General features: G+C 44.6%; 1 protein-coding gene across 4 annotated transcripts in view; it reads right to left on the minus strand.

Annotated features, from left to right (window-relative positions):
* ADCY1 (adenylate cyclase 1) overlaps positions 1 to 25,318 on the minus strand; it is a 643,071-nt gene that overhangs the window by 231,191 nt on the left and 386,562 nt on the right. For all 4 annotated transcript variants that reach the window (XM_068236507.1, XM_068236509.1, XM_068236508.1 and 1 more), the window contains 2 exons: positions 16,212 to 16,370; positions 9,236 to 9,377 (listed from right to left, as the gene is read on the minus strand). In XM_068236507.1, coding sequence (XP_068092608.1) covers positions 9,236 to 9,377; positions 16,212 to 16,370 — 301 coding nt within the window. The remainder of the gene's footprint in view (positions 1 to 9,235; positions 9,378 to 16,211; positions 16,371 to 25,318) is intronic.

The raw sequence follows: 25,318 nt of genomic DNA on the forward strand, positions 1-25,318 counted from the left end.
TTCTAAGGTGAACCAGATGATAGCTTAAAACAGTTTCAACCTGATAGCAGACAGTAAAAAACAAAACAAAAAAAAAAAAACATCCAGGGTCTGCTGAATCACAACCTTAGTAAATCAACCCATTTGGAAGCTCTATAAGTAAATCCTTTTAATACTCAGTCTCTCTGTCTCTGTCTCTTACTATGGCAAAAAAAGGTACCAGTAGTGTCACACACTTCCCAAACATAAGGTCATCTATTACCTTTTCCCTAATCTGGAGGCTGCTAATGGTGAGAGGGGTGGGGATGGGACATAAAGATGGAATGGTAGGGTGGACTGGTAGGCCGAACAAGGTAGGTATAGAAGGAATAGGTGAGTGTTGAAGAGGATGTTATATAGGGGGTAAGAAAACAGATGGCCAGAGAAGAAGTACACAAAGTAAAAGTGGCAGGGCAGATGGGAGTGAGCCAGTGTTGGACTGGGAGGTGGTAAATCTAAGGAAATCTGCTTCCTGGCCAAGCAGCAGTAATCAGGTGTTGCTGCTCACAGTGAAGACTTGCTGCACATTTCTATTTGGAGTGATAATGCAGGGTTTCTGCTTTTGATAATCTATTGATTTATATGTGCAAATGTATACTTTTCTGCATAATTTTGTATCAACATTGTATTAGGTTGTTGCATTTTGTGGTTTTTTGTTATAGTCTATGATGTATTCTAGACAACTGGTCAATCATTGAATAGATAATTCTGACTTCAATCTATTCTGAAACTGACCAACTATCAGTCTCCTATCAATAATTGCCACACGAATCGTACAGAACATTGTGAATAACACTAATACTCTTGCTGACCACTAGATGGCAGCAAACACTTTTTAGTCACAATAACATACATTTGCAGTCTCCGTTCCATATTAAGAACAAGAAAATGATCACAGTATACCACGCTCTACTCAGCGTGCACATAACACGTTGTTGTCAATTATTTTTAATGATTTTTGTCATTATCATCCCCCAGGCCACACCGATATAACAATTATTTTCCTCTTCTTGTGCCCACATGAAACATGGTGGACGGGAGCTTGGCGCATGCGCACTGCGCCCGCATGACGTCAGAGAAGTTTACCTCCACCGCTACCCAGAAGTCCATCGCTCTGGCCTCAGTGCGACGTAAAGGTCGCACTATCACGCTACCATCATGTAATAGGTGCGCCGATAAGGTCGCACGTTGACACATATTGATGATGCAACGTTAGGGTCGCATCCCCGCCAGCCCCGCTCTCCAATTGGCTAGGGGGCGTGTTTACTCGCCTATTTAAACAGCAGTATGGGAACACCTGGGCACTGAGGCGCCAGGTGTGACCCAGACCTTTTGCTGGTGAGTGTTTTCAGATTCTATTTAATTTGATACCTGCCTTTTGCTTTTATACTTGTTGTTCACCTATAGTTTGTATGCACTTTTTGCCTCCCCTAGATGTATTATGCCCCTTTACCTGGACCCATTACAACCCCCCCCCCCGCCCCCCGCTAACACTTGGACACCTTTCAAACCTCCCCTCACCCCCCCCCCCCCCCTCATATATCGACCGACCACCATTATCGCCATTATCCACCCCCACTATTGCTCTGTATGAAAAAATACATACATTTCCTCACATACACTGCACACTAAATACCCATTGCACATCACTTTATATGATCATATTTCCATGCATTTGGTCTAATACACATCAATCTATGCCTTCATCTCCAGTTGTGTGCTCCAATAATCTATTGCCTGAGGAAGCAGGGATAAGCCTGTGAAACGAGTTGCGAACTCCCTGGAGTATACCAATAAACATTATACAGTTTACTGCAGCCAGATAGCTCTGAATTCCCTACATGTATGTTGTTGCTGCATAATATTGCATGCATTTGTAATGAGAGTCCTTTCCATCTGCAGTCAGCCTGCAGTCTTCAATCAGACTAGCACAGGATTGAGTGATTACCATTCAGCTGTGTGGGCATTTGCATGTCTGCTCTCACTGGGTGACGTTCATAGAAAAGTCTTCTCCTCCTCTCACCCCTTGCCTGTCATAGTATTCAGCTTTGTCTTAGCTGCTTGCTGGGGTCCATGTTTGAATCGTGAATTACCTTGTCTTGCCTTGCCTGGTTTAGCCTTGCTTGTGGACATCATTGTCTTTCTAGTCCTGCTAGTCTGGACACAGCCATCACTGCAGAGCAGGATAATCCACCAGACAACAGAGGCAGTTGCTTTGATTTAGTGAAAGGTCAGGGGCCCAGCAGCCCCAATAAAGATGTATTGTCCTTTTTGATGTAACCCTTTATGGTCCCTTAAAAACAAAGTCTTTAGTAATGCTCTCTGTAACATAGATAATAAAACACCCACAGACAGTGTTTCCTCCTGAATCCCCCCTCCCCTCCTTAGTTTAGCTGTCAGACACAGGATGGGGTCTGGAATGACTAATGTTATTTGTGTGATCTCTGTCCAGTGTTCTCCAGTCTCCACTAATAAAAATGTTTTGAAAACAAACAGCAGAAGTTTCTTGCTAGCCCAGGCTGTGGAAAACGCATATGCAATTCTGCCTAGTGTTGTACTATGCTTAGTTTGATCACCCAAATTATACCTGACTCCTGAGCGTGGCCACAGCCATACTCAGATGTGAATCTTGTTAGTTTGACATGCTGTGGCATTACCCTGCAAAATAGATGCAATTTGCAGAGTGTGAGCAGAGAGGAGCAACATATCTATTACAGGGGGGGAAGGGTGATTTAGGGCTGGTCTGGTGTCTGGTGTATTCAGATTTGTTGTTGTAACTAAGGCAATGTGAAACACAAGGCTAGCTGATAAAAGTGCAATTAGAGGGAAGGCAAGCTGGTAAATATACACAGCATGATGCAGAGCTTGCCTGGAGGGTCTGTGGGCAAGAATCTGTCTGGTCTCTGCCCATTGTTATAATGTCTGCATGTGTGGATAAGGTGTTAAACAAGTTGAAACGTTTTTGACAGTCCCTAGACTCCAGGAGGGCTGCTTTCTGACTTGTGAGAGAGACTGGCAGGGACAGGAGTCCTATTACAGGCAAGTAGCCTCTGTGTGACGTGAGACTGCAATACAAATAAGCTCTCTGCTCCATCTCAGGCTATTCTCAATTTCTCTCCACTCCTCCTCTCTCTGCGCTAGCAATTTGCGAGTGCGATTGTGTGAAGTGATTTTCAGATGATTTTGGAATGAATTACTACAAAAATGCTACATGCAGCATGTTTACCATTTTGAAAAAAATCACAACTCTGCTGTGGGAACACCAAAAGCCAATCGCTTTTTGAATCGCTCTTGGTGTGCACCAGCCCTCCCTCATTCACCTTTCTTTCCCTCTTCCCCTAGTGCTGGGTGTTTGTGTCTTCTTGTGTCATACAGGAATGCTAAATAAGGCCCCATTCACACTTAGAAGCGAAAAACGTTTTGCGGGACAGATTTTCCACGATTTCACGCGGAAAAATCACTGGACAATGCAGCGATTTCTCGGCAATCACGATTAGCGCTTCTATAGCACTGAAACGCGATTGCCGTGAAATCGCCTGAAAATGGTGCAGGCTACGCATTTGCGTTTCACGATTTTGGGCGATTTGCGGCAATTAGCGCAAATCGCCCCAAGTAAGAACAGGCCCATAGGGTTTTATTACACTAGCGCTTTCAAAAGCGCTAGCGTTCGAGCGTTTTGCCAAAATCACCAGCAAAACGCTCAAGTGTGAATGGGGCCTGAAAGTGCAATCCTGGTGAGGCAAATACCTTCTTTCCTCTCTTTCAGCTTTTCTCTCCTCACCGTTTCTCCCCTTCTCTGCACAAGGGCTCAGACACACTATACGCACTTTTCTCAGCGATTTTACCACGATCGCAATTTTACCATGATTTTAATGTAAGTCAAGTCAATTTGAGTATTTTTAAAAAGCTCTCAGAAAGCTCTGGTGGCTAAAAGCGCTCAGAAAATAAGCGCTCGCTTATAGTGTGTCTGAGCCCTTAGTATTTGTACGCTGCGGGTGAGTTGGGCGCCGGGATCGCCGAATGAAGGCTCTTCCTGCTGCCACTAAACTCCCTGGTGGCGTTAAATACTATTCCTCCTCCAAGTCATCGCAACTCTGAGGGAGGTGTAATTTGGGGTACGGCGATCACGGCGAATTTTCTTTACACGCCCCACGCAGCATATTATTGCTGCTATGGGGCTCCTGGTTTGAATAACTGGTGCTGAGCGCCGTGCACCAAAACCACCTGCTTTGCCTTCTCTCTCCTTTCTCCAATCTTGTTATTAGAAACCATAATCTAAAGCTGGCCATACATGCATCAATTGTTACAGGCAGATTCTTTCACTATGATCGAATTATAATGGCTTTTCCACCTGTCAGTACTGAGTATGGATGTGGCCTATAGGGTTTCATACTATAGTAAAGTGGGTTGTATACAGGCAGTGCCACTGACCACCAAAAAGGCATGGATGTTGAGGGTGGGGGGGTTGGGGGACAGTAATGGAAGGAGTGGTACCGAAACTTCAGAAATTAGCATTAGCGAGGCAGGGAACATGGTGCCAGGAGGGAGGTCAGTAAAGATGTGTTGCCTGACTGAGGGAGATGGTGGTCTGGTAAAGGGGGAGGGGATATCCAAGATGGAAGAGGGGCATATTTGAGGGATTAGTAGAGATGGTGGCGAAGGGGAGGACATAAGTGAGGAGGGGAGGGGGGAATGAGCCTTGGGTAATTAGTGGCCATACATCGGTTGACATCTGGCTACCTATACTGGGGGGTGACAGCTGGCTATACTGTATATACTGGGCAGGGCAGTTTCTAGGCTAAAATGCACCCAGGGCGAGGGTGTTAAAATTGCGCCCCCCCTGCAGAGCCAGGTATACATGCCCGTAGTATAGGTTAGCCAGGTCTAGTTGCACTCAGTATAGGTAGCCAGCTATAGGTCCCCCCCAGTATAGGTAGCCAGGCATAGTATAGGTAGCCAGGCATAGGTGCCCTAGTATAGTTGCCCCCAGTATAGGTTAGCCAGGTAGGTGCCTCCAGCATAGGTAGCCGGTATGGTTGCCCCCAGTATAGGTTAGATAGGCAGGTGCCCCCGTTATATGTTAGATAGGTAGGTGCCCCCAGTACAGGTTAGCTAGGTGGGTGCCTCTAATAAAGGGAGTCAGAATAGTTGCCCCCAGCATAGGTTAGATAGGTAGGTGCCCCCAGTATAGGTTAGTTAGGTAGGTGCCTCCAATATAGGTAGCCAGTATAGTTGCCACCAGTATAGGCTAGGTAGGTAGGTGCCCCCAATACAGGTTAGATAGGTAGGGGCCCTCCAGTATAGGTTAGATTAGGTAGGTGCCCCCAGTGTGGTTAGATTAGGTAGGTGCCCCCCAGTGTGTTTAGATTAGGTAGGTGCCCCCCCAGTGTGGTTAGATTAGGTAGGTGCCCCCCAGTGTGGTTAGATTAGGTAGGTGCCCCCCAGTATAGGTTAGATTAGGTAGGTGCCCCCCATTATAGGTTAGATTAGGTAGGTGCCCCCCAATGTGGTTAGATTAGGTAGGTGCCCCCCAGTGTGGTTAGATTAGGTAGGTACCCCCCAGTACATTTTAGATTAGGTAGGTGCCCCCCCAGTGTGGTTAGATTAGGTAGGTGCCCCCCAGTGTGGTTAGATAAGGTAGGTGGCTCCCAGTATAGGTTAGATTAGGTAGGTTTCCCCCCTCCCCCCCAGTGTGGTTAGATTAGGTAGGTGCCCCCAGTGTGGTTAGAGTAGGTAGATGTCCCCCAGTATAGGTTAGATAGGTAGGTGCCCCCCAGTATGGAGGGGGGAGGGCAGCCCGACCTCTCCCTCCCTTCCTCTCTGCGGGCCGCCCTCCGTGCTCCCCCCTCCAAGTGTGACTGCAGGGAAGCGCTGTGTACAGAGCGTAACTCACCTCCCTGGTTCCAATCGCCGCCGGTCTCCTCATCTTTTCATAGCCGCTGATACACACGCTGCTTCCTGTTTAGCCGGAAACAGCGTGTGTATCAGCGGCTGTGAGGAGAAGACAGAAGAGGAGACCGTCGGCGATTGGAACCAGGGAGGTGAGTTGAGCTCTGTACACAGCGCTTCCCTGCAGTCACACTCGGAGGGGGGGAGCACGGAGGGCGGCCCGCGGAGAGGAAGGGAGGGAGAGGTCTGCTGCCCTGCCTGCGGCTGACTCCCCCCTCCATTACAGCGCCCACACTCCTTCAGCGCCCAGGGTGCTCGCACGGGCCGCAAGGCCCTAGAAATGGGCCTGATACTGGGGGTCATCTAGCTACCTATAGTGGGGGGTCACATGGCTAACTAAACTGGGGGAACATCTGGCTACGTTTACTGGGGGGTTGTCTTGCTATCTATTTTGGGGGGACATCTGGCTACTACCTATAGTAGGAGGACATCCAACTACCTATACTGCAGGGACATCCGGTCTCCTATACTGGGGGGGGGGGGGCATGCTTTCAACAGGGTGGCTGAGGAGGAGGGGCCCAAATGTATTGCTCTGCTTGGGGCTCTGTGTGGCCTTTAGCATTCCAGCTAGTTCACATCCTTTGGATGTGACTGCTGTGGTTGCTATCAGTTACGCTCCTTCCTGTTTGTCTTGTTTGGGCCTGTGTGGATGTTTGCTGTTGCTGGGGCAGTGATTATGGTGGCCACTAATTATCTAATCTTTTTGATCCAATCTTATCTAATCTATGTAGTAAAAGAGTAAACTTACTGAGTATACTGAGTGAATACTTTAGGCAGACCCTTATATTACATAGAAATGGTAAGATTGGATGAAAAAGATTGGATCATTAGTGGCCACCTTTATGTTGGGTACACACCATGCGTTTTCCTGCTCAATCGGCGGATCAGTTGGGATCGATTCAACTATTTCCGACATGCTCGATTAGGGCTTCGATCATTCCTGCCGTTGATTTTGCATACTTAACATGCAAATCGACGCAGGAACGATCGAAGCCCGAATCGAGCACGTCAGAAATAGTCTAATCAATCCCGATTGACCCGTGGATCGAGCGGGAAAACGCATGGTGTGTACCCAGCATTAGATTGGCAAACATTTCTTCTGTCTATCCATTTGTCTGTCCTTGTTTACTCAGCGCTGCGGTCATGCTGAGCAACCATTGTGTCTCATTTATTGTGGCAGTTATTGGAAGCTCAGAGCTGCGGCCGCTCTGAGCAATCTTGCTCTCTGGTCTATAGCTACTGGAGACTTGACAGCTGCCTGCTCACCACCTTGCTGTATTATCATAGCTCCTGCTGTGATCTGTGTAATCTCCTCCACAAGTGCATTCCGCACTACAGTCTGCTATTACCCTGCCACGTTTGTCTTGCCTAGTGTGTCCTGGTAGTACGCTTCTCTTCCCGACCTAAGTTTCTATACTTTGCACGCTGAAGTCCTGCGGGGTAACCTGGTCAGGTAGACGAACTGGTCTCCCGTTCATGTGGGAGCTTGGCGTATAGGTAAAGAGCATGGTATTAGATTGGGGTATAGACGCTGAAGGAAGACCTGAGATCTGCCAGGCCTTACATTAATACATTCTCTGTCATTTTAGTGCAGTAACTTTGCTACTTTTTTCTCTAACTTTAACATTAATTTCATAAAAACCATAAGGTTTTTTTGGATTTTTTTCCCTTCTTGTACAGTACGCACTGTCTTACTCCACATAACCTGCAAATTTGGTGTTTCTACCACGTAAGGGGGCTTTGATATTAACCACTAAAGTTGGCGGCCTGTCGCCTGCCATTTACTGTAAGTCTATGGAGCCAACTGCGAAGAGCCAGTTCACGAACATTTGCGGTAAATTTGCGTTCGCGAACTGAAAAATTGATGTTCACTACATCACTAGGCACCACCTAGGGTTAGGCTAGGTGTAGGGTTAGGCAAAACCGGGGGCTTAAAGGAGTCATCAGGGAAAATTAATAAAATAAGTGCTACTTACCTGGGGCTTCCTCCAGCCCCAAGCTCCCAGCATGTCCCTCGCCGCAGCTCTCCCCGCAGCCATTCGCCGCAGCTCCGTCCCGGTCCCCGGCAATGACGTCAGGGCAACCTTAAGGTCGGCCTGTACTGCGTCTGTGCGAGCGGCGCTGTCAATCACCGCCACGTGGGCCGGAGCAGACTGCGCAGGCGCAGAACTACTGTGCCTGACGTCATCGCCGGCCTGACGTCATCGTCGGGGACTGGGAGCGAGCTGCGGCGAACGGCTGTAGGGAGAGCTGCGGCGAGGGACATGCTGGGAGCTTGGGGCTGGTGGAAGCCCCCGGAAAGTAGCACTTATTTTATACATTTTTCCTTTGATAACTCCTTTAAGGTTAGGCACCCGAAGGAGGGTCTTAGAGGTAAGCACCACCAGGGGAATTAAGGTTGTGCATGACCAGGGGGGGTTAAGGTTAGGCAACACCAGGGGGGTCTTAGGGTTAGCCACCACCAGGGGAGGGTTCTGTGTGAGAGTAGGAAGAGGTTAGGTTATAGTGAAATATTGGTAAGTAACAAAGATATTTAACTATATGAATGAAATTGTACAATATTGGTAAATTAAAGGATATTTTATCACTTTTACTGGTGCCCAATTTTTACTAAACATAAAAATAGAGGTTACAGTGGGGAATAATAGAATATCACTATTATATTACTGCATAGTATGGCGCCCATTTTACCTAACGATAACTTCAATGTAATTTATATCTGGCACCCTTTTTTACTTTATTATATGCACACGTGTATGGAGCATTTGAAAAGTGATTGTTTGCAAGAGTTGTTTTTGGTCAGTCTTTTGGTCAGTCTTTTTAACTTCAACTCAACCATTGGTTACCTAAACCCAATTCATTAATGAGAAGACTCTAAAACCTCCATTAACATTATCCCTTGTTGTTGCACTGACCACACACCTTGGCACTAACCCTTTCCTGTGCTGCTCTGAGGTGAGCAGGTTGTTTTAAATAACTGGGTAAGATTCCATAGATCACAGCTATATGTGATTAGAGGCATACTGCAGTTCTTGGCTCTGGGACTCCATCATATATTAAATAGCTGGGGAGATTACTGTAACTTGCGGGGGAGACAGCTTGAGGGGAGAAGCTCTACAAGATGCCACTGCACTATAGACGCCCCCTAGTTTTTTTTCCTTGATACCTAAGTTCGTCTTATGGTCAGGACCGAAAGGATGTCCAAAAAACATGGTACTTACTCCATGATACATTTCAAATGCAATTGTTATGCTATTGTAAAACATACCTTCCTTCTATGAGATGGCACAATAAAAAATGTTTCAATATTATGCTTTTTCAAGAAACTGTTTCTTTCATGACCATAACCTGGTTCCACTTCATAATCCCCATTTAGGCACTCTAAGGTAGTTTTTGTTATGTGAACCTTCCTAGAAAACAATAATACAAATTACAAGAATAAGATGTCAAATAACTTACTGTGCATTGATATGTGTATTCAGTATCAAGCAAAGTTTAAATGAGTAACACACTCATATTTGCATGTCATCAGACCAAGCATGTTATAGAGCAGAAATGGTCAATAAGATGCATATACTTTTGACCAGCATGCACATTTTATGTAAATGCTGAATATGATTGGTCCAGTTTCAATCTGCATATGGTTTGCATGAAATCTGCTGAAATCTGCAAGCTGATATTATTTTTATCTTATTGCCCATCTCTGTTATGGAGTAATTAGACAGTAATAAGACAGAAGCGTAGCAATGGGTTTTTTCACAAGCATAGTATTATAGTGAGTTCATAAAGCACTAATACATTTCCCATAGCAGTTTACACACTGCATTGTTCAGTTTATGTCTCTAACTGTTAGGGAGGTAGGAAGAGAATCTACACACTCCATAAGGTGAATATCCAAAATGTATTAGTGACCAAAAGGTTTATTGAATATAAAAGATCAGTACAAAATATACAAATGTATAAAGATACGTTAAGATAAAGAGTACATAACAAAATGTATATCAAAAATCCGTAAAGGATAGAATATAACAAACATAGTGTAAATTGTAATAAAAAGAGCTGATGTAAAACATACCCATGAGTAATGATTATAAGGTTCCGTGGCATGGATGTGCCGCCCGGAAGAAGAGGAGTATAGGTAGAGGAGGAGGAGTTTAAACACCAATTAGTGTGAAGAGAGGTTTGGGGTAAGAGGAAAGAGGGGTAACGGACTAGGGAGGGTAGGTTTTCATATATAAAAAGAAAAAAGGAAAAACAGACCAATTAGCAGTTAGAGTTGGGCCGAACCTCCGATTTTAAGTTCGCGAACCCTGTTCGCGAACTTTCGCAAAAGGTTCGGTTCGCGAAAAAGTTCGCGAACCGCAATAGACTTCAATGGGGAGGCGAACTTTCAAAGTTTAAAAGTTTCTATCAGCTGGAAAAATGATAGAAAACATGTTTCAAAAGCTCTAATACCTGGAGCCACACCTAATTGAGTGAAATACACATCTCTGCTGGAGGACCCCCCCCCCCCCCCCCTCCAAGCAAGGTCCTTTATACCATTTGCCTATCTACACTAATTAGTTATGGGACAGCTGCTACACACTCTGCTAGGAAGATTTTAATCTCCCTCCTCCCTCCTCCCTCCTCCCACCTCCCTCCTCCCTCCTCCCTCCTCCCTCCTCCCACCTCCCTCCTCCCTCCTCCCACCTCCCACCTCCCTCCTTCCTCCTCCCACCTCCCACCTCCCTCCTCCCTCCTCCCACCTCCCTCCCACAGGATCAGCAGGCGATTCAGGCAACTGGTATTATTAGACATTAGTCTATTAGCCGTCTGCCATATTTTAAAGGCCTGAGTTAAGATGGTGTTGGATTGGGTCTGGGTAGTAAGGGTGCCTTTTAATAGAGCAAATGGGAGGTTATTGGTGCTCTCGGTAGAGGAGAATCCCAGTAAGTCTGGAGGTTGCAAGGCGTTTGTTACAAACCAATGTGCTAAATGTTCTAGCTGCGAGACGATATAATATAGGAGGGGAGATGGCAGGGCCACTCCGCCTAATGAAGTGGGGCATTGTAATATTGCATGTCTAAGTTTGGCCCCAGATTTATTCCATACAATAGACAATATGAGGGATCCGAGCTTATTAAAGAAGAGTGCTGGGATATAAACAGGTGAATTATGCAAAATGTAAGAATTTTGGGCATGAGGACCATTTTAATCAAATTTATGCGGCCCATGACAGAAAGTGGCAGTTTTGTCCAGGAGATCAGTTTGTTTTGGGTGAGCGGAAGTAGGTGGGCTACATTGTCTTCATAGTAGCTAGCTGGAGAGGCCAGAACCGTCACCCCTAAGTATTTAAAGGAGGTAACCACTTGAAGGGGACATGGTAACGAGGAGGCCGAGATTTTCAAACCGTATAGGGGAAGGATCGCGGATTTACTCCAATTTATTGACAAGCCTGAATATACACCCATTTCCGTAATTAGATCAAAGGCGGTAGTAAGGGAGACATGGGGGTCTGCAAGGTACAGGATGGTGTCGTCAGCATATTGGCTGCTTTTTTTTCCTCAATAGTGCCTATTTTAAGGCCTATAATCCGTGAGTCTGCATGAATTTTACAGGCGAGTGGTTCAGCTGAAAGTGCATATAGTAAGGGGGAGAGGGGGCAGCCTTGCCTGGTACCCCTGCCTATTGGGAAAGGGTCTGAAATGTTAGAGTTGGTGCATACTTGTGCCATAAGGTCGTTATAAAGAATTTGCACCCATCTAATAAAGTTGTCTCCGAACCCAAACCTGGAAAGTGTTGCGAGTAAAAAGGGCCATTCTACGGCATCAAATGCCTTGGCGGCATCAAGGGAAATTACCACTCTGCTGCCTCTATTGTAGTGGTTAGCTTGAAGATTGGCAAACAATGTTCTAATATTAAGTGAAGTTTTCTTACCAGGCATGAAGGTTATGTATGAGGGATAGTATAACCTTGCTTAGTCTTGTGGCAAGTATTTTAGCAAGAATCTTGACATCTGTTGGAAGTAAAGAGATTGGACGATAAGAGTCACATATTGATAAGTCTTTTCCAGGTTTGGGAATCAGGACTATGAGAGCAGTACGCATGGATACGGGGACGGAGCCCTGCTCGAATGCAAATTGGAAGATTTGGAGGAGATGAGACAATATCGGAGAATTTTTTTAGGACTTCACTGGAAATACCATCCAGTCCAGGGGCTTTTTTATTGGGTAGTGAATTGATGGATAATTCGAGTTCATCCAGACTAATGGGGGCATCAAGTAGCTGAACCTGGTCCGGGGAGAGACGGGGAAGGGAAATCTCGGACAGGAAAATCTCGGCCTCCTCATGGGAAAAGGTGGATTTGGAAGTATATAGTATAATTTCTTAGAAATGTATTAGAAATGGAATCTGCACACTTTGGAAGGGGAACATCTAAAGTTTATTAGGCAACAACAGTATAGTTAAAGATGCTAACATGTTTTAGACCACATTTCCTTAGTCATAGCCCAATGTTTCTGACAAACATTTAAGCAGCTGGACACACTCTTTATAGGCAGGTCTACAAACCTTGCTCATTAATGGCTAAAATATGTTAATGTTTGTCAGTAACGTTGGGCTATGACTAAGGGCATGTGGTCCAAAACATGTCTGCCATCTTTTCCTATCCTGTTGTTGCCAAATACATTTTAGATGTTTACCTTCTGAAGTGTGCATATTCCCTTCCTACAAGTCTTCTGCTACCTACTTTTCTACACCTTGGTGGGAGAGAGGATTCGAGTGGTTCTTTTCAAAAACCTCATTACACTTCCTGTTTAAACTGACCTAATGATTACTAGAAATTTTCTTTGATAAACTTAGAACAGACTCAATTTGTTAAAATGTTTTTTAAAGTAATACTAAAGCCAAGAAAAAAAGCCTCATACTAAACTCTGGATCCTATAGAGCTTTCCCTGCTCTTGCTTGATCCCCTTGTTCCAGCGCTGTCACCCATGTTGCACATATTAAATCAACTGGTTGAAAATGCCTACGGGGATCCTCTGGAGTACTTGCATTTATGAGTGCTTCCAAACACAGGTGTTACATGCAGTACAGAACAGCCCATCTTCAGAAGCACTTGGGGATGCAAGTGCTTCTAAGGGCTCCCAGAGGTGGCAGATTCGAACGGGGGACAGCACTAGAACCTGGACACAGTGAGAGCATCAGGAAGGCTCTTAAGAAACCAGAGCCTTTGCTCTCCTTTAGATGAGTACGTTACTTTTGTCACTACTGATTTATTTTAATAACTGGATGTGTATGGGACTTCACTCATACACCTGCTAATTTACAAGCCTTTCATAAAACCTTACTATAGTATATCACATGAGATTTAAAAGGTAAATCGAATAGAAATAGCAATACCTCAACCTGTCTGTCTGTCTTTAATAATAGCTATGTTATTTTTAATCATTTTAGGTGATCTTCGTGAAATCAAAGCCCATCTCTGCTCTCAAATGCAACCCCCCCCCCCCCCCCCCCATGGCTTGCAGCACCCTCCGCACTTCATTTTATGGTGTACATTTAATAAAGGTGCACAGTAAAAAGGGCACAAGATAAAGCTGATAGTAGGTCTAGCATTTGCCCACATGACTGTGAATATGTAGAACTGACATGTACTGTATACTGTAGGTGTTTGCATGTGCAGGCTTTATGTGAGATTGAGAGCAGGTCCTTTTACATTTTTCTGTATTGTTTTCCTTGCCTCTTGAGTCCCTCCCATTCTAGTTATTAACTAGATGGAGTGGTCTGTCATACCTCTGTTTTAAATGACATGTCCAGGGTAGTAGCAGCAGCACACAAGCATTTTGCTGTGGTAATAACTGCCCCACTATGAGATTCTGGCATTTCCAAAGTGTTAAAGGTCACAACTGTCTGAAAACCTCTGTAAAGCCCCATATGGACACAGGACTTAGTTCCTCCAGATAAAGAGGAACTGTCGCGAAAATCGTAAAAGTTGAAACACATACAAATAAGAGTAAAATGAGCCATAAACTACTTCTCTCCTATGTTGCTGGCATTTACAATAAGTAGTAGAAATCTGACATTACCGACAGATTTTGGGCTAGTCCATCTCTCCATAGGGGATTCTCAGCATGACCTTTATTCTTTATAAAGACACTCCCTGAAAAAGATTTATGCAAATATGTTCGCTGCACACTTTTTTGGCAGTTGGACGGAGCAAATGCCATTTACTAAGTGCATTTTGAAAATGAGGAAATCCCTGTGAACCCCCCATGAGGAGGTGGGCTAGTCCAAAACCTGTTGGTTCTGTCAGATTTCTACTACCTACTGTAAGTGACAGCAACATAGGAATAAAGTAATCTATGGCTCATTTTTCTCTGGCAGAAACGTATTTCTTAATAGTATATGTTTACATATATTTTAAATTTTACGATTTTCGTGACAGAGGTCCTTTAACTACTTGACCACTGAGGGGTTTTTCCCCTTAAGGACCAGAGCAATTTTCACCTGTCAGCGCTTCTCCCTTTCTTTCGCCAATAACTTAATTATGTAATAATATTAATTATCAATAATTATGTGCAATGAGCAACAGTGCAAATGTGATTTGACAGTCACAGCATAGAAGGAGAAGAAATGGCCGGGTGAGTACGTGGGGGCGGACGGTGGCCGCCCACTCCCATTGAATTTTCGTGGCCCTGGGACTTCAAATGAAGTTTCCCAGGGCGTGATTATACTGCACCTGGTGCAGTAAGTAGTTAAACCAGGATTTTTACCAGTTAAACCAAAAGGAATTTGACAAGAAAGTCAAATAAGTTACTGACAGGAATGGAAATGTAATTAATATTAATTCATCTCAGAATCCTATTGGGATCACAAACAATGAGTACACCTACTGTATACTCAGTTTTTGCAGATTTTATCAGCACTTCAACATATATATATATATATATAAAACTAATGAGTTTGGAAAGTCAATTTTACCCTGTAGAAGCAGAGGGTACACCTTTAAAGCAAAGCACATTACTCAAACAGACTTCACTGCAGTCTGCAAGTTTCCTCTATCAGTTTACTGGCAGCAAAACAATTTATGTGCACATACTAGTGTGATATAGCTGTATCTTAGAAAAATGTTGTAAAACCGAATGCAATTTTGCACATTGCTCTGTGCCTCATCAATTTAAGTTATACACACTTAAAGGGGCACTATGGCAAAAAAATGTTATATTTAAAATATGTGCAAACATAGCCAAATAAGAAGAACATTTTTTTCCAGAGAAAAATGAGCAATACATTACTTTTCTCCTATGTTGTTGTCACTTACAGTAGTTAGTAGAAATCTGTCAGAAGCAACAGGTTTTGGACTTTAGGTATATGTACACAAGTATATGTACACTAACACTATTAGGTCCAGTATCTATAAAAAAAATTGAATTATGTATATCTTGTACTGTTGTTTTACTTGTACTGGTTTTTTTTTTTCTTTTAAACAATAAAAAGTTACCTGTAAAAAAAAAAACATTTAAAATACATGTATACATATAAGAAGTACATTTCTCTAAGAGTAAAATACATTGTACATTACTTTTCTCCTACGTTGCTGTCACTTACAGAAGGCAAATCTGACAGGTTTCGGATAAGTCCATTTTCTAATGGAGGATTCTCAGTATTTCCTTTATTCTTAACAAAAGCACTCCCTGCAAAGTATCTATACACAGGTGCCAACCAGCCTCCCTAATCACTTGCACACTATTCTGTTATTTGGACTGAGCAACTGCCAATCACTTAGTGCTTTTTAAAATAAAGAGAACCCTGATAATCCCCTATGAGGAGATGGACTACCTACTGTAAGTGTCAGCAACTTAGGAAAAAGGTAAATTTATAGTGCATTCTACTCTGGGACAAATGTACATTGTATATGTAGGCATACACATGTGTTTAATATTTTTCAATATTCTTGATATTGGTCCTTTTGACTGCAAATTCTCTTCTGCAAATTGGGCAGTTGACTCCTTCACATCTTTTTTTAAGTTCAAAGTTTAAACAGCAGGCAAAACAATGTTACAATGGTTAAAGTAAGGTAAAGAAAACAAAGATGTTGCCTTCTGCTTTATAGCAACTATACAAGGGAAGCAAGCATCAAGTATACTGTACTGTGCACCATTTTATTGCATGCTACTGCATGGGTTACGGCTTCTTATAATAATTGCACTGCATTGTTGAAACATTGCGTACTTGTAAAACAAACATAAATGTGATGAACATACCCAGGTAATCCACCAGCTTCCATTACATTGGCTAATGTAACATCATTTGACCAAACATCGTATTGCCATTTACGAAGCCCAAGGACACCACAAAGAACACGTCCTGTATGCAGTCCAACTCTCATATTGAGATCCACCTCAGTTGCTTCTGCAACAGATCTAAAGTAATTATATTAAATTTCAGTAAAAAAAAAATACACAGTAATACTAATACATTAGCATAGAAATATGATAACTTCACTTTTCTCGGTGCTTTGTGTGTGTCATTTTAGGATCCACTTTGTGTGTGTCAAGGCGTAGGTGTCAAGGAAAGACATGTACTTACTCCACCATGAAATATACTTATTTGAAGCACACACCCATGTCTGTCCAGACACACAAATAATTTGTAGACCTTGAGTTCCATTTATATGTAAATAAATAAAAGGTTATCAACCTACATTCTGCCCCTACGAAAATGTGCATGCTATTTAAAACAAACCTGTGAGGAAGAAAAGGTTTAAAGTTAGATAATTACCTAAGTAGTGGGAAGTCTCTGGATGGCCCAGAGGCTTCTCAGATCCTACTCGAGCCTAATACTGCAGCCGGCCAGGACCATCTTTTTCTTTTGGCTATGTGCATATCTGTGCATATGCGCGTTTGTACTGGGCATGCATGAGTAGGGTTCTACTTGTGCGTGGAGGAAAAAGCTGTGCATGAGTGGCTACGCCCTACTGGGCATATGGGGACTGTACTCGTGCATGCCAACAACAAATGCACTAGTTCATGAAAAGAGGTCGAGGTCGGCCACAAGAATCATATTTGACAAACTCTAACGAAGTATAAAACCTTTCACCTTCCACCCATCTACATTTAAGAGATAAAAAAGAGTGACTTTTTAGTACCAAACATTTGAGTAAAAGACCCACCACACCTATCGTCATTTATACCATAAATATTAAGAACAAATTTATGAACAAAACCCTTATTTAAATTTTTGAAATCCCCTCTTTTATTTTAGTCTTGAGAAAAAGTTTTTCATATCAGGACATAATAAAAAAAATATGACCCTTGACCAGTTTTAAAATTATTTAAATTTGACCTTAGGTGTAAGCCAACACACAACAGATCACGTGTCCTTACTTATTTAAGATTGCTGTGTTTGGTTTCTGTCAAACGTGGTGCTGTGCAAGCAATGTGCAAAGGACATTGTTCTAGAAATCTTGTGGTTTGTTAGATGTAATTTTGCAAACCTAAGCTATGCCATGTTCCTTTTAGAGTCAAGAAGCATTGTTCTGGGAATACTTCAGAATCAGAATCATTTTATTTTGCCAAGCACGACTGGGTCGTGCCCAGATTTGGGCTTGGTACAAACATGACTTAAAGTAGAGTGACCAGATTTTTCTGGGTCCAACCTGGGACAGGGAGAGGGGTCCCGGGGAGGGGGGGGGGGGGCAGCGCGCACAGCGCGCCGCGACGAAAAGTGGGGTGGACTGAGGAGCGCACATTGATGAAGACCGGGGGGGGGGGCTGCGAGGCGTGCAGCGAAAAATGGGCGTGGCCATGACATTGTATGGCCGGAGCTAACGTAATGATGTAACAGCAAGGCATAAGAAAGCAGTGTTTACGCCATGATGTGGACAAACGAGACTTTGCGTCATGGGTGTGCAGAAACTGTGTGATGCTAATAGTATACTGTAACCACAAAGCAGCAAACATAGCCATCTATGACCATTAAATAAATGCAGTAACAGTTACCCCGGAAACCAGAAAATAAACGCAATGGGCAACAACATGTCAGCACAAAATAAACGCAATTCGGGCAACATGTCAGTATAAAAAAAACGCAATTCGGGCAACATGTCAGTACAAAATAAACGCAATGCGGGCAAACATGTCAGTACAAAATAAACGCAATGCGGGCAACATGTCAGTACAAAATAAACGCAATGCGGGCAAACCTTTCACCAGAAAATTAATGCAATGCGGGCAAACATTTCACCAGAAAAGAAATGCAATGCGGGCAAACATTTCACCAGAAAAGAAACGCAATGCGGGCAAACATTTCACCAGAAAAGAAACGCAATGCGGGCAAACATTTCACCAGAAAAGAAACGCAATGCGGGCAAACATTTCACCAGAAAAGAAACGCAATGCGGGCAAACATTTCACTAGAAAGTAAACGCAATGCGGGCAAACATTTCACCAGAAAAAAAACAATGCGGGCAAACATTTCACCAGAAAAGAAACGTAATGGGAGCAAATTTCACCTGGAAAAGAAAGCATTTACTCACCTGGCAGAAGTCTCCGGCCTCTGGCGTGCTGCTCCCGGGACCACCTTCCTCCTGCTCGTCTCCCAAGCTGACAGGGCTACGGCAAGATGGTGCCCGAAGCCCTGTACTGGAGACACAAATAGTCTCCAGTACAGGGCTCCGGCAGCCATCTTGCCGTAGCCCTGCTCGCCTGCCGGTGTCGGAACAGACACCGGAAGAAGGAGGCTGGAGCGGGCCGCGGGCAATGAACTGGCACGGCGTCTATAGACGCCGCTGCCAGTTCATGAGGATAGAGTGGCCAGAGTCCCGAGGCCGGGACGTCCCGCTGCTGAAAGCGGGACGTTTCCCGGGACCTCATGCAGCCTGGGACAGCGGACCCCGAATCCGGGACGCGTCCTGGGCAATCCGGGACGTCTGGTCACTCTACTTAAAGGAGTCATCAGGCAATCTATCCTACCCCCCGATCTACTTACCTGGGGCTTCCTCCAGCCCCTTGCAGCTGACATGTTTCATGCTGCAGCTCCGCTCTCAGCCGCCGGCCCAGGGTCCCCGATGGTGTCTTGCCAGGCCGTCCTCTACTGCGCCTGAGTGAGCGCCACTGTGAATCAAGTCCACGTTGTCCGGACTGTACTGTGCATGCGCAGAACTACTGCACCTTTGCAGCACAGTTCGGACAAAGTGGAGTTGATTGACAGCGGCACTCGTGCAGAGGATGACCTCGAGAACGGTCTCTGCACCAGCAGGGACTATGGGCTGCCAGCTTAGATCGGAGCTGCGGCGTGGGACATGTCAGCTGCAAGGGGCTGGAGGAAGCCCCAGGTAAGTAGATCCGGGGGTAGGATAGATTGCCTGATGACTCTTTTAAAGAGGAACTATCGCAAAATCTTAAAATTAAAACACATACAAATAAGAAGTACATTTCTTCCAGAGTAAAATGAGCCATATATTACTTTTCTCCTATGTTGCTGTCACTTACAGCAGGTAGTAGAAATCTGACACTACCGACAGGTTTTGGGTTAGTCGTTCTCTTGATGGGGGATTCTCAGCATGGCCTTTATTATTTATAAAGACATTCCCTGAAAAAGATTTTGTGATGATCCGCTCAGCTGGCTGCACAGGCAGACAGCTGTTTGTCCATTCCTCTAGTCTGTGGGCTGCAGGTCTTTGGAACAGAGACCTGTCTTTCCATTGCAAGTTTCTGGTCTGTTCTCTTGCTGGGGAATTTGCATACATTCGTTATGCAAATCCCCTACCTGCCTTCTTTGATGACTGGCACTATAAGAGCTTTATGTTTCCCAGAAGGCTTGGCTGGTCATTTCCTTTCCATGGTCTGTTCCTGATGGACACTGCTGGAGTGTCAGCCATTGCTATCTAGTATAGTTAATTCCTGGGGGTTGCTTTAGGCTCCCCTTCTAGCCCAGTCAGGTTGTATTATCTGTATTGCCTGTTCTGTCTTGTCTTGCCTGTTGCCATTGTCCGGTCCCAAAGGTGGTCGACAGGAAATGGTTCTGATCTCTGTTCTTGGAGTATAGCTGGTGCAGCGGTTGCTACCAGCTATCTCTTCTGTTCTGTCTCCTGGGATCGCGCTAGCTACTTTTCGCTAGCGCTGGGGATCCTTCTGTTTTGTCTTCTGGGATCGCGCTAGCTACTTTTCGCTAGCGCTGGGGATCCTTCTGTTCTGCTACTCTGTACCTGGATCACGCTAGCCACTTTTCGGTAGTGCTGTGGATCCTATCTCTCATTTGTCCCTGTTTTCGTGTGTCTGTCTTGTCCGCTACGCTTGCTCGAGGCTCGGTGAGGTAACCGTTAAGCAAGCGCTCGCGTTCTCTGTTTCATGTTTGTCTGTTAATGGTTAGTTAGGCGTGCTTGTCTCTATTGTGCTTATCACGTGGAGATCGCGCATAACCGCGTGCACTGTTGCGAATGAGTGCGGTGTTCGCGGTTAGCTAGCGTTTGTTATTTTCCGTATCTCCTTATTGTATTATTTGCTGTGCCTTTGCTACCCTCGTATTCTATTCTGATCTGCCTTGTGTCACGTCTGGCGATCGCACCTCTCGCGATCGTGTTCCTATTTCATATCTGCTGTTGTGTGTGCGCGGTCGCGGGGTGGCGACTGGATTGGCGCACACACATACAACCTATCCCTTTGCTCAATCTCATTCGCAATCGCCTCTCTTGCGATTGCGTTCTGCGCTTCGTACAATTCCTGTCTGGCACTTGTGGAGGTACAGAGGATTGGTTCCTCTGCACTCCCCAGCGCCATCTGCCGACAGGAATTTCCCTCTACAGGTGCGTAGCACCTTTTGCTGGGTGCCTGCAAATATACGCTTGTGGAGGATTTCCGCCGTGTCAGCGCACGCGTTGTGCGCTGATCACAGAGAAAGTTCCACAATCGTTACAGATTTATACAAAGATGCTGGCCAGCCACCCTATTCACTGTACACTTTTTTGGTAGTTGGACCGACCAACTGCCATTCACTAAGTGCTTTTAAAGAGAAACTCCGACCAAGAATTTAACTTTATCCCAATCAGTAGCTGATACCCCTTTTTACATGAGAAATCTATTCCTTTTCACAAACAGACCATCAGGGGGCGCTGTATGGCTGATATTGTGCTGAAACCCCTCCCACAAAGAAATTCTGAGTACATACTCTTGGCAGTTTCCTGTCTGTGAATTTTGCTGCATTGTGGGAAATAGCTGTTTACAGCTGTTTCCAACTGCCAAAAAAAGCATGCAGCAGCTACATCACCTGCCCACAGTAAAAATGTCACCATGTAATAAATGTCAGAATGTAAATCAGGGATTTAAAAGATTTTGCAATGGGCAAACACTGACTAAATCATTTATACATAATTATTGTAAAAATGAAGCACTTTTTTTTATTACATTATTTTCACTGGAGTACCTCTTTAAAAATAAAGAAAACCCTGAGCATCCCCCATGAAGAGATTGGCTATTCCAAAATCTGTCGGTAATGTCAGATTTCTACTACTTACTGTAAGTGACAGCAACATAGGAGAAAAGTAATTTATGGCTCATTTTACTCTGGAAGAAACATACTTCTTATTTGTATATGTTTACATGTATTTTAAATTTTAATATTTTCACGACAGAGGTCCTGTAAGCATAGGATAGGACACACAATACATTAGAGACAACATTTCACATCCCGAGATAGCAGGGTTGCATATCTTCACAAAAACACAGTAATAATACACAAATTGACCTCAACTATATACAACGAGCAACAGTGCAAATATGATTTGCCAGTTACAGTATAGAAAGAGAAGAAACAGCCGGGAAGGGTGGGGGGGGGGGGAGGGGGAGGGATGCTGAGGAAGGGGGGAGTGTGTGAGCAGAGTTCAGAGAGTTGACAGCTGAGGGGAAAAATCTGTTCCTATGCCTTGAGAACCTGGTGGAAATAGACCGATACCTCCGGCCCGAAGGTTGCTGACTGAAAAAGCGGGTGACCTGGGTGAGAGGGATCATTGGGGATCTTCACTGCTCTGGAGCATAGTCTGGAGTTGTAGAGGAGGTCCAGAGGTGGTGGTGTTTTTTCCCGATGATCCATTCTGCTAATCTGATGACCCTCTGTAGTTTGCGTCTGTCGCTGACAGAGAAGCCAACATTCCAGACTACGATGGAAGAACAGAGGACAGATTTGATTGTGGCAGTGTAGAATCTTATCAGAAACTTCTGGGTCATACCAAACTTCTTCAGTTGGCGGAGGAAGTAGAGCCTCTGCTGGGCTTTCCTCTGGATGGAAGCTGTCATGATTTTTAAGTGTTTGCCTAATTTTACTGACATTGTTTTTACCAATTCCTCTGAGCATTGCTCGGTCTGACCTTTGAGTGACTTTGCTAGGACTGTATGCAATGTTTTACACTTGTGAATAAGCTTTCTTTCCGTGCCTTATAACCCTTTCCAGATTAATGGGCAGCAACAAAACCTCTGAGATTGGCTGTTTTATACCAAGAGCGCTTTTAAAGAGCTTTTCTGATTGCCAGCGTTTCCAGTGTTTTGAAATGCTCTTGGACAATGAAATCCAATAAGTGATTTCACACCAAATCACTATAAAATCACTCCGAAATCCTTAGTACTTTTTGGTGTGAAACAGCCCTTAATCTTCATTAAATACATGATATCTCATGTTGTAGTCTTTTGGAAGTTGTAGTTACCTAATATTAAGTGCCAGATTTTTTTTAATTATGGCCTATTGCACAAAGCTTTAGAACTGAAAAGAGAAAGTAATTTCATTTTCTCATGGCAGTATTAGCACTAATAAGTAAATTATTTTAAGGATGTACACTTTTCCAAAACAAACAAAAAACATGATTTTTGTAAGCAAATAACAAATTTATATATACAGCAATAAATACATGGATTGTGAGAGTTCAATGTTGGGGCATCTACATTCCAAGAATACTGAAAACATTGGTTTGTATATTGTAGGAAAACATACTATACACTACAACTCTGAGCAGAGGCACTTGGCTAGTGTTGGGCGAACAGTGTTCGCCACTGTTCGGGTTCTGCAGAACATCACCCTGTTCGGGTGATGTTCGAGTTCGGCCGAACACCTGACGGTGCTCGGCCAAACCGTTCGGCCATATGGCCGAACTAAGAGCGCATGGCCGAACGTTCCCCGAACGTTCGGCTAGCGCTGTGATTGGCCGAACGGGTCACGTGGTTCGGACCCGAACGCGCTCTGATTGGCCGAACGGTCACGTGGTTCGGGTAAATAAATACCCGAACCACGTCATATCTCCGCCATTTGTCTGTGGGTTTAGCTTTGGGTAGGCAGGCAGGGTAGTTCGCGCTCCAGCCACGCTAGCCAGGGTCCCCCCTGTCATTGTGTCACTGCTGGGAACAGTAGTACACCGCTTGCTCAGCCACACTATATAGCATTCTGTTTACTGCCACTCTGTGTACCTCGCTCAGCCACACTATATAGCATTCTGTTTACTGCCACTCTGTGTCTGCTGGGAATAGTAGTACACCGCTTGCTCAGCCACACTATATAGCATTCTGTTTACTGCCACTCTGTGTACCTCGCTCAGCCACACTATATAGCATTCTGTTTACTGCCACTCTGTGTCTGCTGGGAATAGTGGTACACCGCTCGCTCAGCCACACTATATAGCATTCTGTTCACTGTTCTGTGTCTGCTTGGAATAGTGGTACACCGCTCGCTCAGCCACACTATATAGCATTCTGTTTACTGTTCTGTGTCTGCTGGGAATAGTGGTACACCGCTCGCTCAGCCACACTATATAGCATTCTGTTTACTGTTCTGTGTCTGCTGGGAATAGTGGTACACCGCTCGCTCAGCCACACTATATAGCATTCTGTGCACTGTTCTGTGTCTGCTGGGAATAGTGGTACACCGCTCGCTCAGCCACACTATATAGCATTCTGTTCACTGTTCTGTGTCTGCTGGGAATAGTGGTACACCGCTCGCTCAGCCACACTATATAGCATTCTGTTTACTGTTCTGTGTCTGCTGGGAATAGTGGTACACCGCTCGCTCATCCACACTATATAGCATTCTGTTCACTGTTCTGTGTCTGCTGGGAATAGTGGTACACCGCCCGCTCAGCCACACTATATAGCATTCTGTTCACTGTTCTGTGTCTGCTGGGAATAGTGGTACACCGCTCGCTCAGCCACACTATATAGCATTCTGTTCACTGTTCTGTGTCTGCTGGGAACAGTAGTACACCGCTCGCTCAGCCAGAGTATATAGCATTGTGTTTACTGCCACTCTGTGTACACCGCTCAGCCAGACTATATACCATTGTTTACTGACACTCTGTGTACACCGCTCAGCCAGACTATATACCATTGTTTACTGACACTCTGTGTACACCGCTCAGCCAGACTATATACCATTGTTTACTGCCACTCTGATTCTGCTGGGAACAGTAGTACACCGCTCGCTCAGCCAGACTATATAGCATTGTGTTTACTGCCACTCTGTGTACACCGCTCAGCCAGACTATATACCATTGTTTACTGACACTCTGTGTACACCGCTCAGCCAGACTATATACCATTGTTTACTGAAACTCTGTGTACACCGCTCAGCCAGACTATATACCATTGTTTACTGCCACTCTGATTCTGCTGGGAACAGTAGTACACCGCTCGCTCAGCCAGACTATATACCATTGTTTACTGACACTATATAGCAGACTATATAGCATTGTGTGTACACCGCTCAGCCAGACTATATACCATTGTTTACTGACACTCTGTGTACACCGCTCAGCCAGACTATATACCATTGTTTACTGCCACTCTGATTCTGCTGGGAACAGTAGTACACCGCTCGCTCAGCCAGACTATATACCATTGTTTACTGACACTCTGTGTACACCGCTCAGCCAGACTATATACCATTGTTTACTGCCACTCTGATTCTGCTGGGAACAGTAGTACACCGCTCGCTCAGCCAGACTATATACCATTGTTTACTGACACTATATAGCAGACTATATAGCATTGTGTGTACACCGCTCAGCCAGACTATATACCATTGTTTACTGACACTCTGTGTACACCGCTCAGCCAGACTATATACCATTGTTTACTGCCACTCTGATTCTGCTGGGAACAGTAGTACACCGCTCGCTCAGCCAGACTATATACCATTGTTTACTGACACTCTGTGTACACCGCTCAGCCAGACTATATACCATTGTTTACTGCCACTCTGATTCTGCTGGGAACAGTAGTACACCGCTCGCTCAGCCAGACTATATAGCATTGTGTTTACTGCCACTCTGTGTACACCGCTCAGCCACACTATATAGCATTGCGTACTCTGCCAGTCAGTGTGTATATTGCTGGGA

This window comes from Hyperolius riggenbachi, chromosome 5 (assembly GCF_040937935.1).
Source record: "Hyperolius riggenbachi isolate aHypRig1 chromosome 5, aHypRig1.pri, whole genome shotgun sequence".
NCBI lineage: Eukaryota > Metazoa > Chordata > Amphibia > Anura > Hyperoliidae > Hyperolius > Hyperolius riggenbachi.